The sequence below is a fragment of the Euwallacea fornicatus genome, chromosome 1 (assembly GCF_040115645.1).
Source record: "Euwallacea fornicatus isolate EFF26 chromosome 1, ASM4011564v1, whole genome shotgun sequence".
NCBI classification, from domain to species: domain Eukaryota; kingdom Metazoa; phylum Arthropoda; class Insecta; order Coleoptera; family Curculionidae; genus Euwallacea; species Euwallacea fornicatus.
The window spans coordinates 2,354,952-2,377,028 of NC_089541.1; the positions used below are offsets into that span (position 1 = coordinate 2,354,952).

General features: G+C 35.4%; 2 protein-coding genes across 2 annotated transcripts in view; one reads left to right on the plus strand and one right to left on the minus strand.

Moving 5' to 3' along the window:
• Positions 1–22,077, minus strand: part of Sema2a (Semaphorin 2a) — a 373,380-nt gene that overhangs the window by 260,987 nt on the left and 90,316 nt on the right. The gene's annotated exons all lie outside the window — the stretch shown is intronic.
• Positions 999–4,769, plus strand: LOC136338756 (lactosylceramide 4-alpha-galactosyltransferase-like). Its single transcript, XM_066281447.1, has 5 exons — positions 999–1,153; positions 1,221–1,593; positions 2,173–2,347; positions 4,134–4,376; positions 4,428–4,769. Exons 2-5 carry the CDS (start codon positions 1,239–1,241, stop codon positions 4,735–4,737), a joined length of 1,083 nt encoding a protein of 360 aa, XP_066137544.1. The 5' UTR covers positions 999–1,153; positions 1,221–1,238; the 3' UTR covers positions 4,738–4,769.

A 22,077-nucleotide genomic window follows, 5' to 3' on the forward strand; every position in this document is an offset into this window, starting at 1 on the left:
TTTCACATCCTGCATACAAGATAATCTCCGTGCTTTGTGAAGCGTGTGCCATTTTAGTAAATATTCTTATAAACACACAGTCTTTAACACGTAAAGCAAAATTTCCAATAATAAATATCTAATAATTCAACGAAAAGCCAGCAATGTCATAGTAGTTTGTTAATCGAGGAGTGTTATTCTTCCTTTTTTTTTCTACAGGTAAAATATGTAAATAACTAAATTTACAAATACCAATAAACAAATAAAAACCAAAATAACCATCTTTTGTTTGCGAAACCCAGCTGCAAGACCTGGAGGAATTCAAAAGAAGAATTACAGGTTCCTGTAGGGAAATTCAAGTAGAAATCTTTGTGAATGTTAGAGAGGAGTTTGAAAACGGACTTGCTACTGTTCAGAAAATAATGAACAGCATTTTGAATATTTAAAACATTAGTAAACATTTTTTCTATAATACAATTGATACCGACGCTTGTTTACGGTTTGGACATGATTCTTTGAAAACCTCTGAATGACACAAAAATTACATTTGGAAAGGTAATTGAAAGACCTTTCAAATAAAATTTAACTAAGCCTCCCAAAAGATTTTAGTGGTTGCTTTCACCTCCGCTAGGGGGTGCATGCAATTTAAAAAGCAACTTAATTAAAAAATGTCCCTTTTGAAAATCAGGTCGATATGTTTTTGCATATTTACAAATTTTTTATGATCACCGAAATATCAAGGGTGGTTCGTTTTCAAATTGACACACTGTATAGAAAATATTTATTAATCAAATGTACGAATGTTTTTTTTTACCCTCTGTAGTAATTTTATGTTCGTAATAACATTTGCAAATCTTATGAATGTGAGTACGCCTGATATCATTAATTCCAACTTTCCAGGAACGTCGATTGCGCCACATTGTCAACAATTCTGCTACATGAGCGTGCGTATCAATAAACCACAAGTAAACATATATTTAAAGCCTCAAACTTAACCTTCCAGATAACTAAAACCAGGTATTAAAGTTTAACTTAACAGATAATTAGTGAAATTACTGCGTGTCCCCACTGAATGCTGTCATAGAACTATTCTTTATTAACCAGCGATTGCACGTTTAAAGATGAATTGCTTTTATTCACACCAATCGATAGATTAAAAAGCTGTTTAACGCAGGTAAGAAGTGACACCTACTTTATGTAATTTTTGATAATACTACTTAATCAAAATTCTAATATTTCAGGTTAAAAGCAAATATGTGATGATCCCAATAGCCGGAAAAACACGAGTTCTAGTAGCCATATTTGCAATATTTACTCTAATCGGCATTATGGTATTGACTTATAATAAAAAAACCTACAAAATCTCTTCGAAAAGTTCCAATGACGTGCTTTTTTGCCATGGAATTGAAGACTTTGACGCTCTTCCAGACATTTCCGATAAGCCCCCCGATAAACACAAGAGAAACATATTTTTCCTGGAAACCACCTGTAATTCTGCCCTGAGGGGAAAGTTGTTTATCCACCCCAGACAAGCATGCGCCGTGGAAAGTGCTGCAAGATTAAATCCTAATTCTGATGTTTATTTGTTGTTTGCTTCAAGAGGTGTTATTAAAGGTATTTAATACGTTTTTAAACTATTAGCGCGTAAGTATAACCCTAAGCAGAATATAGTAAAAACGAAAATTTCTTGCAAATTTTGATTTTATAACTTGTATTTGCAACCATTTTTTTCACGAGAACTTTGATAGTTCTGAAAAATGAATCAGCCAGGCATTATCTAAAAATTCATTATTTAAATTTAGTCAGAGGAACGACACTAAGTAAGCAAGTGTACTCTCGCAATTGCAAGAAGCGTTTTCGGAATTTTTTTTTCGAAAAATATATAAGATTTTCATCCATTTATTCCATATGTCGGCTTTAGCTCATGTTTTACATCAAATTTAATTTTTCGCTTAACTTCTTCAATTACCTTCTTTGTTTTGTGACAATTTATTTTCAAACTACATTTTTTACTCATCTGTAATAATCAGTCGAAATCAATGCGGTAAAACAAATTTGCTTGCAAAATTCCGTTTTGTAATTTTAGTGCTTAATTTATGTTCATTGTTCCCACTTCAGCGTATATGTGAAAAGTTACAAAATCAAACAACTATTTTTGGATGATTTTTGATTTGTTTTTTTTTTATCGTTCAGATGAGAATACAGTGTCTGATCGGATACTACAGCTGCTAAGCACCTTTCCAAATATTAAAATACTGCATTTTAATGTGAATAAGTATGTTAAGAACAGCCCGGTGGAGAATTTGTGGGCTGAAGAGATAATTAAGAAATCTTCATATCCAGTTGCTCATGCCAGTGATGTTTTGAGGTAAGACCAATTAGATTAAAGAAAAAAACATTTTCTATGCATTAATTCATGAAATGTGACACTGATTTTCATGAACATTCAAAAGTTATGAAAGCCTCGATATACAGGGTCTTTAAAAAAGACGCGATAATATTTAAGGGGGTGAATTCTCAGGTCATTTTATGAAAAAAGTTCCTATAAATATAGATTCAGAAATATATTATTTCCAATATACAGGGTGTAGATTTTTTTTAATAATGGTTTTTCAAAAATAATTTAAATATCTTTTGACTGAGACGTATTTAAATAACATTTACATTATTGATTTGTAAATACATTTAGTATGTTAGTGAATAAAACGGTTATTTTTAATCGAATTGGTCGCAAATGTCCCTGGAATATTTGAAAATGTTTTCACATGATAAATGGACATGTAATAAAATGGTTTTTATTTTCTATTTCGTAACCGAGGGAAGATTCGATGAAAATTCAAGAGACAAAAAAGTTGTATTTTTAGTTGCTTCATTTTTAAAAAAATAGCAAAGTTTATTTAAAATCAGGAATTTTTTTTGTCAATAAATTTGGTTAAAATGTCCCCCCCTGACGCCACTGGACATAACGATTTTAATCTAGTTTGGGCTAATTCAACTCCTTATTACTAAAAACAATGCTACCAATTTTCAAAAAATTCAATCGACAACACTAAAAAATTTGAGGATTACCCTTAGAAGTAGAAGGTAAAAAAATGGATAATTCCTAGAGATAATATAGTGTAAAATTCACATCTCGAAAATTGGTAGACGTGGAAAACATATAATTTTATTAAATATCATAAACGTCAATTACTCATAAATCTTGATTTAGCAACGCTGTTTTCCTAAAAATAACAACGTACTAAGCAGTAATAAATAAATTAATACAATCGACTTTTTCGTCGAATGAAACACGAGTTCATCTTACAAATTCGAATGTTTTTGCAAATTTTGCAAAATTAGGTATGCAACTGATTTATAAATATATTTGAACTTCATAGTTTTGAATTTTGTAAATTAAGAAAAGACATTAAGACCGTAACAACCAATACTAAAATGATTTATTATTCAAAAAAATTGATAGTTCTTCAGTTTTAGTTTTTTTTTTAAGTTTTGGAAGTTTCGATAAACCAAACGCAATTCTAGTTTTCAAATATTACAATATAGACTGGCCCGAAATTAAAAATTTAAATACCGAAATTTAATTGGTTGTCGATAAAATTCAGGTATTTCAAAAATTCCCTGGAACGAAGACACCTAACGGTGGTTTTCGGGACCAGCGCAATCTCATAAATCGGAGTTTTTCATATCAATTTCGAAAAAGTCTGAGACATATAGCTATAACTGATTATATCAAAATATCAATTGATATCAAAATTAACAAGAGTTTTTGTCCATAACTTCAAATTTCTAAAATTTGTGAAAAAAGAGAAACTAAGTGTGCCAAAAAATTTTGGAGCGCTCTAGTGCTGCTAATTTTTTTAAATTTGTTTGAAAAAATCGAAAGTGTGCTATGTAGAGTTAAATATTATTTGAAAAACTTGTTGAAGAAAGGTATCGTCAGTTCCAAAAATCGCTACAGAAGTTTGGAAATTCGGAGAAGCTTTCAGAAATTAAGTACGCTGCTGGATTCTGTTGATATTATAAAATTATAAAACGAAATTTTATTAGTAATATTTAAAAAATTAGAAACAATTAGTTCATAGCACATTAAGTTGCACGTTAATGCTGAAAAATTAGTTTTTGGAAACACATTTTCGGATCTCAAATTATAGATTGCTCACATTATGGAAATATGGAGGAATTTACTTGGACTTGGATGTGATTGTAATCAAAAATATGGAAAATTTACCAGATAATTTTGCCGGAGCTCAATCAGATAACCTCGTGGCAAACGGTGTCATGGGATTCAGCTCTTTCGGCAAAGGCAACCTGTATGTTAACGAATGTCTCCACGATATGAGTAAAAACTTTAATGGCAAAGAGTGGGGGTTAAACGGGCCCCAACTTATTACTCGGTATGATACATTTTCCCAGCAAAGGAACTTTAATTGTTAAAAACATTTCAGAAATATTTTCAAACATTGTCGTCAGTTTGACACGCAAATGCTGATACGTTTCGGAAAATGCGAAGAATTCCGAATATTCCCCTCATCGAAGTTCTATTTGATCCCCTATCACCACTGGAACTGGTTTTTTAATGAAAACTACACAGCTCATATATTGTATTATTCCGAAGAAAGCAGCTATTTGATTCACACCTGGAACAAACTCAGCTACAAAACGCTGATTAAAAAGAAAGACGTTGATGTCCCTTATTTGAACATCGCCTCGAAATATTGTCCAGGCACAATCGAGCAACTTGATGATTATTTTTAATTATTTAATATATGTTTTTTTATTTTACAGAACTTCGTATTGAGAACTTAACTGAAAATCCTCGTGAATCTGTGAACTTTTGCAGCCGTTATTATTTGCTTCTTCGTACATACTTAATCAGAATCAACTAAGAGGAATTACGAAAACCCAAATGTGCTCGCTTGTATTTTAGCTGCGTTCGGGATGTCTTGAAACATTTTACAACTTTACATTTTGCCCATTAAAAGATCCATGGCAAAATCAACCCCTTGAGGAAATATATACAGTGTCTCTACGTGCCTTGTGTATATATTGTCACTCGGAAATTTATCCAGTCTGGGTTATAGCAAGGACTGCTTGTTTGTTTGGAATGTTTGAGGGGTCTGATACTTTGACTCCAATTTGAAATTTTTATTTCCAAATGTTTTACGTTGATATTAAATGCGGAAACATATTTTTGCCATATTTCATAATCTACATCGAGTTGTAGCGCCGTACTGGTTTCATTTTACGTTAAATATTTATTTTTCTCCTGGATATTTTGGGCGTCAGAATTTATTTCATTCGAATGTTTGGGAGTGGAATACAAATATGGAAAGTCAAAAATTACCATTTTTAATTAAATTTAAAACATATTTTTTCAATGGCCATAAATTTGATATAGGAGTTGTTACGCGGACAGGTTGGAGGGACCCAAAAGATGTTTCCACCTGTAAGTTGAAGATTTGGCACGTGTTGTTCGAACCCTTAGTAATCTTCAAATTAAATTTAAAACAGTCTTAGGAGCTTTGCAAAATTTTCACTAAACTTCAAGTGGCACATCACTTCTGAAATCCTCATCTGGAAAGGTCCGGATTTTACAACGTCCTTGTGACTAACTGTAAAAAATTCAACCAATAAGACACATGAGCATTAGTATTGGCTCTTCAGTTTCTCAATTTTCCACACATTTTCCAAGTTCTTAAAATTCAGATGGAGCGCAGCCCAAACGTACTGTACAAGGGAGAGTCAAATGAAAACCTTAAAATCAATTTTAATATTAATTTATTGAAACAATGTCTAAAACGAACACGTCACTTTTCAATATATTATTACGCTCAGCACACCTCCATCGTTTTGGAAGTGTTCTAATACCCAAAGAAAAAAACTATCGGCAGGGCGCAGAGCCAGTTATGCATCGTCTAAATCGCTTCATCATTAATTTGGAATTTCTTCCAACCCAAAGCCTCTTTAAGGCGATCAAATATGTGCGTGATAATCACTGGGGGCGGGATCAGGCAAATATGGAGGTTGTGGTGGGCATTCAAACTTGAAATTTTGGATGACTGCTGCCGTTGTGCGGGCACCACGTGGTCGCGCATTATCGTGTTGCAAAAGTACGTCATTACTCAGAGATTGTCACTTTTTGGTTGTGATGGGAGGCTTGGGACGGTTCTTCAGAAATTCTGAGTATGTAACACTAACAATTGTACCTCCAGATGGCATCTGGTCTTCTAAAATGACCACTTTAACATTCCAAAACAGGGCCAACATAGTCTTTCCTGCCGAGAGCTGGGTGCGAAATGTTTTCGGCTTTGGTGCAGAAACGCGATTCCAGTTTTTGTGTTTTCTTATTTGGTTTCAGGTTGATGATAGTGCGCTCAGCACTCATCTCCAGTGAGAGTCCTTGTCACAAAAGGCATCTCCTTCTGTTTCATACCATCGCAAGAGTTCATCAGCATCAATACGTTGTTGTTTCGACGAAATGGGAGGTCAGTTGCGTTGGCATCCACCTCACTGACACCTTATGGAACTGGAGAATGTCATGCATAATGTGGTGGTGTGCGCGGAACCACGGCTCATTCAAAATTTCAGCAATTTCGTTAAAAATATTACGATTTTCTTTCACTAACACCTCAACTATTGAAACGGAGCCAAGTGTGACAACACTGTTTGCTTGACCAGGATGGGTACAATCAGCTACGGAAGTTACCCCCTTTTTGAATTTGTTGCTCCATTGATACAGTTGCTGGAGTGTTTTCAGACTGATTCATTGTAGACTTCATTCTATTGTGAATATCAATAAGTTTCACCCCTTCACTTCGCAAAAAACGAATAAGACAACTCTGTTCTTCCCTGGAACAATGCTCTAGTGAAGTTGCCATTTTGAAACTCTCAAATTGTGAACAATTTCATTTGTTGTTAAGTCACGATTCTTGCTAGGCCTTTTATGTCTAAAAAATGATATTTTTACGCATTCGCAACATGTAATTCCCCACGCGATTTAATTTGAGTCTTCCTCATAGTTATGTGGCCCAGTTGGACGAATGCGGTAAAATATTTGATAGTAAAGAAATATGTGCAGAAACTTCCGTCTGTCCATGACCCTCAAAAGTGGCACTTCTCCATTAATAAAAAAATCCATTGAAAGTTCAGAACTTCGACTAAAACCTCTAAAAGTCTTTCTGAAGCCTTTAAGAATCCTCTTCTCTATTCTAGTTCCTTGAATAATCTAAATTTCTGTTAAGCACAATGACACGCTGCGGTTGTGTGACTCAACGACTTGAGTCGAGTATACTTTTAATGGACGTCTTGACATATGGCAAGGATGATGGAGTGAAGACCTCTACCGTACAACTGCCCTTAGATTATGTACAACATTGAATTTTAATGACTTTGCTGATTGCAATGGGATTTCACTGCACAAAATTAGCGCTTATCATGCTGCAATATGTTAGGTCAGTAATAAATAGCTGAAAGCTGTAATTATGCCACTAAGCGTTTAATTGGAAATTTATCAGACCTTCTTATTATTATTACAACTTTGAAATATTAATGGTTTTGGAGTCTGGTTGTTACGGCGTGAAGTGAGTCGTCAGATAAATGCATCTAGTGATTTTAATACAGAAAAAGGACAGTGGGATAAATTAGGAATATTTCTTAAAAGTCATGTGTACCAAGAACATTCTGTTGGGTCAGAATGAAGTTTGGTCGTCACCTATCAGCCTCTCGTCAGTAATATCATGATAATCATTAAGCGTTAAAGTCCAACCTCTGTTGATAGGGATTCAACGCCTGGTCTTCAACTCTTTTGATATTCCTAATCAAACAGTGAAGACTTCCCTGTCGTGGTGTTCATAATTCAGTTGCAGGTTTGTCAAGGAATTCCTTCAGCTAAAAAAACTAAACGAGTTATTAAGTCTGACATTATTCACCACCTCCTCATTTTTTCATGAAGAACAGATCTCCAGTGGCGAATTGCAGCAAATGCTGCAGAGAATGCAGAAAATTCAACCCTTTGTGTCTTGGAAATGAAGAGATTTCGGATGTAATTTATTCGATCTAAATATTTGATTTTATGAGCTGTATATATGTCCTAAAAATTTGTGGGTATGCTTATGAAACGCCTTGTATATCTTATAATCCCATAGATTACTGTGTTCTGTCCACGCCTCCCCTATATTCTATCTGTGAAAGTTTCTACTAGTTTCTCCACATATTCTCCTATCTTGATTTCTCAACTTTAATCATAAAATTCGTTCTGGCCTTTTTTTGTATGTTTCGTGTCTAAGACATACACACATTGAGACAAATATTTTTATTTCCACAAATGAGGACACTTTATCCGTTGCTTTAGACACCACTTCATTATTGTCATTTTCTCCATTTCACGTTTTAATATAAATTTCATTTGTTTTAGTTCTTCACCTATCAGCAAAGTTAGGTTCACGAGTATGTCAAACTCACATGGGCGTGGAAGACGGAACTGGAAGAACTAGAACTAAAAAACTCAAGCTAGAAACTCCCAGATTACTTTTGGGAATAAATTGAAAAACTTTGTCTTTTGTTTATTAAAGCCATTGAAATACTGGAAATCGATCTAAATAGTTCCATGAATTTTGGAATATTGCTTGTAGATATTGGAGAGAGGTTCTAATTCTGGAAGTTCCTAAGGTTCAGTCATCGCTAAAATCCTCTGAGAAGTTTAGCATTGTAAAACGTTTGAAAGCATTTGCTTAAAGTGTGTCAAAGCCACGAAAAGTAAACCTTAATTAAAGGAGAAAATAATGAAATAGACAATTCTGTCTGGAGCTTTCCATGCATTTTGAAAGGTTTGTTCAAGTCTTCATGAAACTCCTTGTAAGAATTAATTTATAGATCCATATTAAAAACCACTGGAAAAGATTTTGAGGTTCCGCAGAAGGGAATTTTCCATTAAAGAATAAACCCCAAAAATCGGAGAACTCTGACTATGAATTCAGACTAGTTGCTTCAGTTCTCTTTGTATAAACTTTTGTAAATAGGATTCCTCGTGCCTATTGAAATGCAGATTTTCAGGGTAAAATCATATTTCTGCTTGTCTTATCCGCATTTAAATATAAAGAAAGCGACACATTTATGCGAGAACTCATCCATTAAAGAAAAACTTTATCAGCAGGAAAATATAAACCTTTCAGGACGAAAGTCCCTCGCACGCCAAATTTAAATCCTGCATTTTCTCTAAAACCTCAAACCTGTGGCAGTTTTTCGAAGCCTGAGTGTAAAAGTAAAACCTTGTACCATTAGGATTATTCGAACCACACTCTGGATTTGGAGACGAGCTAATGAGTTTCCTGGCAATGGCAACTTGGGGAAACTCCTGTGCTGCTAAGCTGTATCGTATCTATTATGTCTTCCAATACCTGCAAGGGAATAAATAAAGAAAAAGTTAAAAAAAAAAACGCTTTATTTTAGAGGTGTAGTGGCCCTTTTTAACAAAAAGGAGATACGGGAGCTTTAAAGCTGCCACAAGCTCGTAAATTGTATCACTCCTGCAGTCGAGCACCACGTAGGTCGCTGGATGCAGGAACTGGACGTGAGAGCGGCTGGGAAATATCCCCAGTGGGAAACTGGAAAGAACATTAAAACTACAGCAAGCACTGCGGACATCTCCATTTCTAGGGTAATTTTTTTGCACCAGAAACCAAACTCGAAATGAAAACGCATCACGTAGAGGATTTTCTTTAAAAAATGCTGATTCGACAGGCCGAAGACGTTAGCTGCAACACAACACGCCATTTCCAACAACACATGGCAGAATTCAAATGGAAACGGTCCCGGCGTTTGAATACAAAGCAGACGTTCGCATATCTTGCAGGAAATAAGCTGCGAAGATGACCATTGACAATCGCTCCAGACTGAACTGGAAAATCGTGATTGGATCGTGCATTTATTGAGCTTTGAGGCAGCGATTAAGAGTATTAGAGACTTGGAAAATGGAGAGGACAAAGAAGGGAGAATTTCAGGAAATTTTAATTTCTCTCTGAATAAAAGTTTGATCCTTGGGTTTAGTTTCTCGCCCTCGGGCATGATACACCACTCTGTATTAAGCGATCTCCCTGTACATTTCACAGGTGACTAACTGCGCCTATAGGTCTGATCATAAAACAACAGATTCACATACGTGGTCGCTTTCGCGACAATAAATTGATGAAGTTTGATTTTTTTCACTAAACGAATACTGAAAACATTGACTGAATTCTTCAGTTTAAGTTTTCGTTCGGGTATGGTACGTCACTGAATATTGCTTGATCGTGCTGTATATTTGGCACTTGATCGTGAACACGTGGAGACAGAACTCTACTGAAAATTTATTGACATTTAATTTGATTTTATTTTATTATTTATTAAGACAAAATGTTCATTTTTCACTTAACGGACACTGAATTCTTTAGCTGACCTTTTGGACCCGGACCTGAAGTGGAATGATTTAAAAAGTGACTTTGCTAAACTTTTTGCTGTTTATTGAAGACACATAACATTATACTTTGTTCCACGATTGATTATCATGTTTTAGTCAATTTAATGAAAATAATATTGGTATACTTAGTAAGATACCAAGTAAGAAGTTTGATGTAATTTTTACGTAGTTCCTAGAGGGCGCTTGTTACAACCTACCGCTTCGGTACATTTGGTCATATTTTTTTATGAATATAACCAAAGTCAAATTCTGTCCAATAAGATGAAAGAGCGCCTATTTTTAATTAAAAAAAATCTCGTTTAATTGCCATATCTGCCGTTGTTTACGACATTTTCACCCATAAGCTGATTCGAGCCGTACCATTTTAAATTCTCAAAAACGGCGATGGTTGTTGTTCGCTCCCTTAGCAACACATTACTTAGCTATTGTTACTTTACTTTGTCAAAGTAATTAGACTATTTTCTTGTGAGTTCCCCTTTTTAAGTAAAAAATTATAATTTAAAAGTAACAATGCCAAGGCATTTTAACTTATCCTTTACTGAGATGCGTGCTGTAATTTGTGTTTTTCCTTAATGGGATTTTATAATAAGACTTATTTGTTATTTGTCAATGGCCTTTTATTTTTCTTAATGATTTAAAGACTAAATTTGTTCATTAATTTTTTTCTTAAAAGAATTAAGAATTTCGTATAGCATTACACCAATCAACTGATGGGTAAAAATCTCGCAAACAAAGTGAAATGTCGGGATTGAACGAGAATACATTTCTTGACTAAAATAGACACTCTTACATTATATTGAATAGAATTTGACATTAGCTGTGCACATAAAAAAGTATGACCAAATACACCGATGTAATGGGTTGTAAGTAGCGCTCTACAGGAGCTTCGAAGAAAATAAAATAAAATTTTTACATGGTATCTTATAATACAAAATCTAAGCACACCAATGAAGAAAACGCAAAGAATTAATCAGAAATTTTCAAACAAAATTTTAGTGTTTAACACTCTGTAATTTTGAAATATGCAACATTGATATAAGGCATGTTGGGTCCAATCATCGTATTTAGGTATCCCCTATCTCGGATTTTGCTATACCACATTCCCAATGAATCACCCTGGATATTAAGTGGCCCCACTGCACTTTATGCTGTTTAGTGAAGCCTCACGCAGGTAAATTACGCAGAATGTAATTAACAGTTCTTGGGCGATTTAATAACAATCAAATCACAAAAATTCTTACTGATTACCACGAACTATTAATTGATCGGTGGAAGTTCTCGGCTATGGTTCGCCGTTGTTCATTAAGCCATTCTGCTGCACATTTCGCAATTTATTGAAGACACATTGAGGCAAAATTATGTTTAAAATTCATCAACATGTCGTGACTGGTTTAGTAGCAATTAATTAACGAATTTGAAATTTTTCACTGAACAAGCTTGGAAATTAGCAGTTCAGACGCTGGACCTGGGCGCGATACGCCACTGATTGTGATTAAGATCGTGCTATGTAATGAAACCTAACCCAACCATAGCCAAACCCACCATATGCATTTTAATTGTTCTTCAATTATGTTATATCCCTGTTTTCCATTTAGGTAAGAGTGGTTTGGTTAGGTTAGGTTAGGTGTGATTATGTTCTTTCGAAGTAATGCCTAACGGCAGTCCTGGGGGGAACAATGGGGAAGACAGGACAAGGGGTTTAGTTGGTCGGCGTTCTCTTGATTGGGACGCCGATCCGACACAAAGGGGGTAAAATAAGAACGCTCCATGCCAAGACCTCAATATCTGCTTGCAGATTCCCCTCAACCTCTATAAAAAAAAGATGTGATTGTATTGTTTATTATGTTTTTTAACCGTTTTTTTTTATTTGTTTTACCTCACCCAATACCACTATTCAAAAATGGGTAAATAATCCGCAATTTTTTAAAGGAATCGCACATTACAATATCAGAGAGGTCGCTTTTGCAAAGGTGAAACCATTAATTTTTGGTGATTTAAAGTGATATGGACTCGACATCTAGAGATTACACATTTCCTAGATAGCTACCCTAAACGTTATTGGACTTTTGCAAATTGGGGAGAAATCAAATTCCAGCACTTGAACATTCAATACCACCATAGAGCGTCTGAGTCCCTAAGGTAACCAAGTTGCAGTGTTTGATAATTATTGAGAACACCTAGAATTACTAATTATTATGCAAAAGTTACGTAAATTAGTGATTTTTGGAAGTGTAAATTTCCAGAATTAATTATGTTTATAGTGAGCGCCACAGTGAAGCTTCTGAGTCCAGATATGCCCTGTTAACTAAGAATTCCAGCTGCAATTCTTGGAGCCCTACCCGGGGCCATGACTGCAGCCATCGAAAGCAGAACTTGATTAACGTAGCTTAGAAATTTCCGGAGGAGTAAATTTCTAAAAGTTCAATTATTTTTTTAGAAAAACTTTGAATACTGCAATAAGTCCTGAAACTCAGGTGGCGTGCCCCTGTTGAGAATTGTGTATTTGTCGCTGGAGGAACCGCCGGAACTGCCGCGTTTGAAGTGACATTTATTGACACTTGACAGGTTTGGATGTCAAATTTCACATGACATTTGAGCATATTCGCAAGGTCGTTTTAGATCGAGGTTAATCTAACTCGGAACCGGCTCAAAACTTACCTCAAAAATGTTTTTTTTTTTTTAATTTTTCAGCATGTCCTTTTCTCGGAAGACGACCTGACCGTTTGGAAATGCCATGCACCGTATCTATGGCAAACGATGCACTTTACTGAATTAAAAATTGCTCATAGTCACATTCTATTTCGATGTCCAAAGCTTTTAAGTTTATTTAACAATTCCCGGCAAGACACGACCATTATCAGCATTACAAATTTAATAACGCCCTGCAGACAAAGGGAATACGTAATACCGGGAAATTAAAAGAGAGCAAACCTAACCCCATTGTTTCTCATTTAGTCTGGCGCGGTGGAAATTAAAAGATTCTTAGTGTTGCAATTTAAAAGGATATTTGGGAGTTCCTCGCTGCATAATTTAAAAACTAATGTGCCTTTTATTGCCGATAAACGGAGTTGGAAACTTCCGGGAAGGAAACCATGAATAATAATCCCGGATTTTGGCTTTATTTTTCGAATTCATTATAACATTGTCTCAGCCACACCTTCGTGCTGTTAAGGCACATCACATTGTTAATTATGTCTCATATTGCCTTAGTTGGAAAGTTCCAACTTTGCAGCTTAATTAAACACGAGCCCCAAGTCAACACACACGATGGCACACTTTAGGGCTCATTATATCCGGATTCTTGCCCAGGTCTTTGCGTTACCAATAAGAATCTTGCCAAGAAACCAACGTTAGCGATCCTAAATGGAATGGTTTATGCCAGTTGGAATGGCTCCAACTCGAGTCCAGAATAACAGCTGGGTTTTTATTAGACAAAAACAGAATGAGTTATGTTATGACCTTTTCCCCTTAGAACGATCCAGTAATTAGTTACTCTAGCGTCAGCGTGGAGGAGAGACAATGTGTGTTAATGGGGCTTTATTTGGAAAATGTCCATATTAGTGAGACATGCCTCAATTCAATCTCACGTCAGGTGCATACTTTTTAAAATTGCACTCAAACTCGCACTCAAAACTTCTCTGACGCCGTCTTTCGCGTCACTGGTCTCTCCTAGAAAAAATTATAAGTTTTCCCATTACGGAGAAACGTTGTAAAGATCATGTGACGAGTTACGCTCTGGAAAAAGCTCTGGATAAGGTTATTTCGGAATTCCAGGAAATTGAGTCCGAGAAATTATATCTGCAACGTAAATTATAAAACTAAAACTGACGGTTCTCGCTGCTCTTCCGTTACAGGTTTTTAATTTATTTATATAAATATTTCGTATTTTTGGGGCCCAATTTCATGCTCTGACGTTTGTTAATTAACGTTTATAGAGTTGTATGATGTTTCTAGTTTAATTATGTAGGTCACTTTGCTAATGGAATGATTTAAAATTCGCCAGAACGCTAACGAGCTTTGAAAGGTTTATTTTTGGTATTTAGGTTTTCCCTGACATGAGAAGAGAAGTCGATTACAGTAGTAGAGTGGTTTTAGCGGAGAAAATGACACCTTGGAGAACAATACGTTACAAGTTATAATTAGCTCAATTCTTTCTTTTTCCACGGGAAATTCCGCTTTTCAACATCTCCCTTCTCGATTTAGGTTTAAAATTTTCCAACAACCGGAACATTTGGATAGTTCTGGATGCAGTCTTTGGACCTTTCGGATAGTCCATGTACGGGATCACAACAGATGGGCTTAGCAAAGTAATTTTCTCACCGTATGAAATAAGAAAACCTAATCTAAAGTAAATGCTAAAACCATTACAGTATGGGAAGCGGTGTTCGGTGTCGCGACGCCGACGCTTTTTTTTCCAGAAACATACCTTTCTTCAAAAATGCTAATATCGATACATTTTAAGACAAATTGTGTGTAAAAAGAGTTTGAAATTTCAAATCATTTAAAAGCTACAGGAAAATCGAAAATATTTTTCGTTTGTTGATTATAATGCTTTTGATCAACTGTTTAATAAAAAAAAACTTAAAAATAATTAACAATTTAAATGTTTTTTCTTGCCATTCCTAATATTAGCATAAGGTTACTTAATATGTTAAAATTCGTCTCTACTTTAGCTTGTAAATGATCAAAAATTTCAAAACCATTTTATACAAAACTTGTTTAAAATGTATCGACACTCACAGTTTTGAAAAAGGTATGTTCCTGAAAAAAACATAGCGTCAGTAAAAATGAGACGCCGAGCGTCGCTTTTCATATTTTAATGTTTTTAGCATTTATTTAAGTTCACATCCTGTTATTTAATGCGGTGAAAAAATTGCTTTGCTAAGCCCATCTGTGTTCGCATAAAATGGGTGGGGCGTCGAGTTCGAATGACCCCGTACTATCCAAAACTATGTGGAGGTTTCTCCTGTGATAGTAGACATTTAAGTATTGGTGAATGCTTTAAACTTTATTATGTACGAAAACTTTGATAACGGCAAAAAATTTTTGGAAAGTTGTTGCACGAAGCTTGGTAATAAACTTAACGAAATTCAAATATCTCGGGAGTTACCAAAGGTAAATTGTGATGAGTGAAAGTCTTCGAAAATCAAAGATTTCAACTAAGGTTAGATGGCGCATGTCAAACGCATCTTAACCTTCCGAATACCGGGTGCGCAGTGGACTAATTCAAATCACACGTACCTCTCCGACCCCAATATTTTATATCCCTCAGGGACAGTCCCTGACCAGCAGGAGTTTTGGCGAATCTCACACTATCCGGTCACCAGGACGTCCGATCGGGTGTCTTGGTGACGATTTTATTTTTCTTATCTAAGAAAACAAAAAAAAAACAAGAAAAAATTTACAAAATGTACCACGTGGGGTCCGTCAAGAACCCCACTCTTTTATTCTGCAGTTTTTATTAATAATTGTAATAATTGAGTGCTATAAATAAAGAAAATCAAGTTCAATAAATTGTAAGATATTTTAAAATGTTTTGCATTAAAAATATAACATTGAAATACAAAAGACTTAAAAATTTTAATTGCAGCACGTTCATAACTTTCACGAACCTGAAATGTTTCAATAACATTTAATCATGTATAATTTTATTTAAAAAAAGATATATAATGCATTATTTTCAATGTTCAAAATTTTCACCCCTATGCAGCTATCTTTACGAACTTTTTATTTTCAAATGGAGAGATGCCCACTGCAGCAGATGAAATTAACGATAATTTAATAAAGGACACAACGGTATACTCAAAGCTACAATTGGATCTGCAGTTTCCTTAAAAAATGGAACAAAGTCCATATCCCAGAAAGTTTATTATTATATTTAATAAATACACAATTAACACATCTTTGTGAAATCGCCATCTTGGTTGTGTTAACAACAGGGACTTGAAACTTCGAAGATTATAAAGTATATTAAATTTACTTTATAACGAGGTGTCATTCCATCCACTCTTCCATTTAAGATTGGGGGGTAGACATCCTCCCTCTTACGGGGTTGTGGATAGGAAATGTGAATTGTCGTAAAATGTTTCCTTTTTAAAAATACGCTTTACGCAGCCGAGCTTTTTTCATAAATTTTCTTAACTGTTCAGAACTGCGCGTGTTTCGTTTTCAAATGGCCACTCTGCATACGGGTTCCTTGATATAATTGATATTTACCACTGCTTTTAAGCACACTGGCAGGGTATTACCTAGTTTAACACAGCTGTAAAAGGATTCATGTTCATATACAATAAATTGATAGTTTATGTAACATAAAGATGTAGTTTAATGTCCTGTTTCCATAGAACAGAACTCCAATACTACGATAGGGCTATAAAGGGTTGGTCAGTATTTTGGCCAAAATTCAAAAAGCACGCTCTAAAATCATTGAGCATATGCACAATGGATATGAAGGGACGATCTGCAAGTGCAACAAAGTGTATGTAAGTTTACTCCTTAAAAATCACATATCTTTCCTTGTTGCCGCATAGAATTCCATCTCAAATGTTTAATGAAAGTAAAAACCGATTTGAAACGATCTTCATGAATCTCACGTGGTTGTTCTCCAGCCAGAACATGAATTTTTTGAAAATTCTTTATTGCATTTTTGGGCAAAGTCACCTCACCGGTGAAAATTTGAATTAGCGAAAATAGTTGGCGAATTTGGATTTGCAGCAGGAGGAAGTTCTGAACGTGTTGAATGTGATACAGATACAGCAATCGTGCCTTCGAAATTTTTTACATCGTCTTATAAATTATTACTGTGATCAAAAATTAAGTTGATTTTTTTAATATTTATTATTTCCAATAAATTTCATCGCCTTCAAACTCCCCGTCCGACACCAAGCACACTTATGCCAACGTTTTCCCCAATCCATGAAAGAGTCAGAGAAGTATTTTTCCGAGATGGCCTTCAATACTTTCTTCTACACCGCTTTTATCCCCTCAATCGTGCCGAAGCGGTGTCTCCGGAGTGGCCTTTTGAGCCCGTTGAACAGCCAGAAGTCCAATGGTGCTAAATCAGGCGAGTGCGGTGGTCGTGGGACGATACGGGTCGCGTTTTTGGGCAAAATGTTCTCGAAGAGCCAATGCAGTCTGAGACGGTGCATTATCGTGGTGCAAAAATGAAAAATTGTCTATCCGTTGTTCTGACCTCTAGAGGCGAATAGCTTAATGCAAACTAAGCATAACGCTCAAATAATATTCCTTTGTTAACAGTTTGGCCTGGGGAAAGAAGTAAAAAAATGCACAAAATCGCGATAACCGAGGAAAGCTGGCAACATGAACTTGATTTGTGTGCGTTTTTTTCAGTTTACAAGTCGTACGTATAGATCCAAATCTCATCTTTCGTCATGATGTGTTCCATGACGTTCGGAAAATGGACAGTCTACTAAGGTCAAGAAGGAGCAATATTATGCAATTACGCTTCAAAATATCTACTTATCTCTTCAGACTCATTCAGATATCTTGAAAGGCCCAAATGAGGAAGACTATCCAAATATAGAGTGCGGCATGGGAACCGAGTACTTTTGAAATAATCACAAAATCGTTTGTTTTTTATATATAATTTGTTTTTTATTATAATATCATGAGCGAAAATATTGCATTTTATAATCGCGAACAGAAAATTGCATCTGGCATATGCTGTACATTCTCGTTGACGCAATGTTGAAGACGTTCCAAAAAGCTGGCTTCCACCCTTTCCAGCAGGACACCGTTGATTTTGGTTGGATTGCTTGCTTTAATTCTTCTGATGTACCAGGCTTAGTCTCGTAGACACGTGCCCTCAGGTAACCCCACAAAAAGAAATCACGTAAGGAGGGGTCAGGCGGCCGAGAAGGAACTGCAGTTCCACTCACCACTCCTAACAAAACAATCAAACGAATATTAAGTGTTCTAACGTCCACGACGGTTCCATGGTGGCAACTGGAAGATAATGATAAAATGCCATGAGCCAAAGTGTTAAATGCCTGACGAAGCAAAATCCTTGCATTGTACATGATCGAGTACTACTCGTTCAAAAAATACTTGGTTCCCGCGTCGCACCCTATTCACGTGAGAAATAATAGAGAAGGGTGTATTACAGAGGGTTGCAGAAATGTTACCCTTTAATATATAAACTAATACTCTCTTTGATTTTTTCCCAAATGACCCAGATCTTTTCTCCAAACATTTGTCGACACGGATGAATTATTAGGGGGGTGGGGGATTACTCGCCCCTGATGCTTTTGGGTTAATTTCTTGCGCGCAGATTTAAACTGTGGGACTGGAGACATTTGCAGTATCGGAATTCTTTCAACATGTTTTCATTAATGAGCAAGAGGTGAAGAGAGGACAAGCAAAGAACAGACAATCTTGATTCCATAATCTATCGCTTTCATACGGATTTTTAACCTTTCTTTAAAGGCCTATCATACTTCATCAAGTTATGGAAAATGACCTGGCTCATTTATAATACCAAAAAACACAAGAAAATTTGTCAGGAACTCACATTTCCTGTTGCACAAAGCAAACGCTGACAATACATGAAACCATCATGAAAACCAGAATTAAAACTTACAAAAGCCCAAAAAGTTTCATCATTAAAAACGAACTATGCGAGTTATGATTACCCTGCTACCTATAGACAACAAAGGCCAAAACTTTGGCGGATAAATAAAACTGGCAACTTTCTTAAGGCTTCGCCGTCGAACTGGAAGAGTAAAGTTAACCATAACAATCTCCTGTTTTAATGATCACCTTATCTCGTAATTAGAAGACACTGTAAGGCTGTGCTCTCACGTTTATGAGCTGCTCGAATTTCGTCCAGGTATGAGGCTTTTATGGTTCAAGTTTATTAGGTAATAACAAAGACTTTGTTGTTCACTGACAGCCTCCACATCGTGTGAAATTTAAATGAAAAATAAATCAATTTCAGCCTAGAATTGATGCTATCTTTTAATGTATCGAGATTAAGGCGTGTACGTGGCTGCTAGGGGACTCGAGGGGAGTATCGCAGTTAAGAAATCTCATAACGATTTACCTTCCGCATTTCGCAACATGGTCTACCTGATAAGCAAACCGGAGTTAGAACTTTTAACATTTATAGCGCACTATATCAAAGCCGAGAATGGCCGTGACGTGTAATTTGGCCCCTTAATTGAATCTCACCCTCCTTTTTTAAATCAGATTCCATGCCCAGTGCATTTGTAATCCCCGTCTTTTATTTTCTTTATTAGGATATATAAATATGAAGCAGGCGGAACAGATTCCGAGATATAATTGCTTAGTTAGCTCGTGCTCTGTGTCTAAATTTGCTTTATTACCTGAATTTTTTCAAGGGTGGAAGTTTGTGTTACGCAAGGAAATTACAAGGGAAATTACACGGATTTCCTCTGGTCTCATAACGTTATTCAAATGGAGGAGATTTTTTCAAATTTGCTCTTGAGACGAATGAAAACATCCGATTTTGCGTCGGGGGCTATTAATTCTCATTTAAGGTGCCTTTGCATTAGAAGAGTTTTCTCAAAGGCGAGGGGAACCTGAAAATATTTGCCCTCCAGCATCGTTCCTTGCACAGAGTGTATATTATTTAGAATTGTAGATAAGTTCCTCTAATCTACGGTCACAAACTGAGTTTTCAACATCTCTAAGAACATTTGCTTTTCTTTTTTGAAGCACTCGTAGAGCAGCTTTCCCACTTGACGTTCCATTTGCATGTAAAAGCTAACTTTCCAACAACTCTTTTGTCAAAATGTCTACGAACGGTGTAACAGATCGTCATGCATGAATTTCAAGAGGTGGTAGTATTTGGTAAAATAAGAAGAAAATGCTAATATAGCCATAGTCAGGAACGCAAAGGGTGACAGAGCTCGATTTTTTTTCCATTTTTTGCTATTTTCTTTCGTATGCTTAAAGATGACTTTTTGAAATTTCGTATCCCTGAGTTTTATAAGACCCTCTACAAGGAAATGTCAACACCGTTGTCTCCATATACAGAGTGTTACGTTTTCCTGAGTCACGTGCTATTTTGTGTTTCTTAACTTTTTTTAGCAGTTTTGGACCACCTTGTATGAGTTCTGATGTCACATTCATTCCTAATTTCGTTAACTTTTTAATCTCTTGCATTATTTTCTTATCTCTCGCCATTTTCGAAGAAAATACAATATAATTTCAAAAAAAAATTGCATAAAAAATTGTGGAAAATGGATTATATCGACGAAGAAAAGGTAGAAATAGTTCACTTGTATTACAAAAACAGCAGTAATGTTGCTCAAGCGCAACTGGAGTATCAGCGCATTCATCCTCGAATGCCAGTTCCTGCCAAGTTCACTTTTTATTTTTTTATTTTGCGGATGGAATAAAGAAAATCTGTGAGCCGAAGAAATAATAATTACTAACGATGTTGAGTCGATTTGTTTAATCACGGAAACTGCGATTTTGAAAAAACAATATAACTCAGGTGATTAAATGCAAATATCGCGAAAACGACTAAACCGAATGTCGACTTCTTATACAGGGCGTTTCGCAATGGATGGTAAAAAAATAAAATGGCTGAATCACGACCGTATTTTAAGACAAAAAGTTCATATAAAGATACGTTCTAAATTGCTTCCATTTTGATTTACAGGGTTTTGAAGGTTTTTTTTTTTCGATTTTCATTAATTTCTCTATTATAAGTGAAGATAATTAACTCAAAATAGGCAGCAACAATCATTTTAGCATTGCGAACAAACCGAAATCACAATTATTTAATATATTCTACAGAGCGTTGTCATTATTTTACACTGGAACTTTTTTATGACATTCTTAGGATTTATTCATTCACATTCACATAAAAGATTAAATGAAGTTTATGAATTAAATCTAAAAATGTCATAAAAAATTCTGATATAAAATATTGACAACGATTGCGAAAAAAGTAACGCCCTGTATTTTATTATTAATTTCATTATTAAATTAATAAAACTCGAAAATTAATGAAACTTCAACAGCCTGTAAATCAAAAAGGAAGCAATTTAGGATTTACCTTTATATGAAGTTTTTATGTTAAAATATGCTCAAGTTTCACACATTAAATTTTTTACCATCCATTAAGAAGCATCCTGTGTATTTTCATATAGAATCTACACGATGTTCCATTATAAATTTGCCAGATTTGTGTTCTTTCGTTGTTGCTTCAAAATATTCATTTATTAGCTTACGTAATATTTTCAGGCGATTTAGGATAAACCTTGCAACTTTTGTATCAAAAGTTTTTTCTTTTTGTGTAATAAATTAAGTAGATAATGTTCAAATATACGGACCAACTCTGTACAAAAACGTGACATAAAAGCGTGCTTACACGGATAGTGAACCACGGTCGTGAACCACACTTTCATGGGGTACGCCCCGTGTGAACCGTACGTTGGTGAAAGAAGAATCGAAACGAAAGACAAGATCGTGAATTCGGGTATCAAAAGTATTAGATATTTTTTACCTGGCCCAGTGGTGGAAATTTGATACTTTGCACTTCACGAAAACGTGGTTCCCGGTCGTGGTTCTCTGCCCATGTGAACGCGCCTTAAGGGCACATCACTCTAGCGCTGGAAAGTAGAAAACGTTCCAGCTTTGGTTTTCGTTAG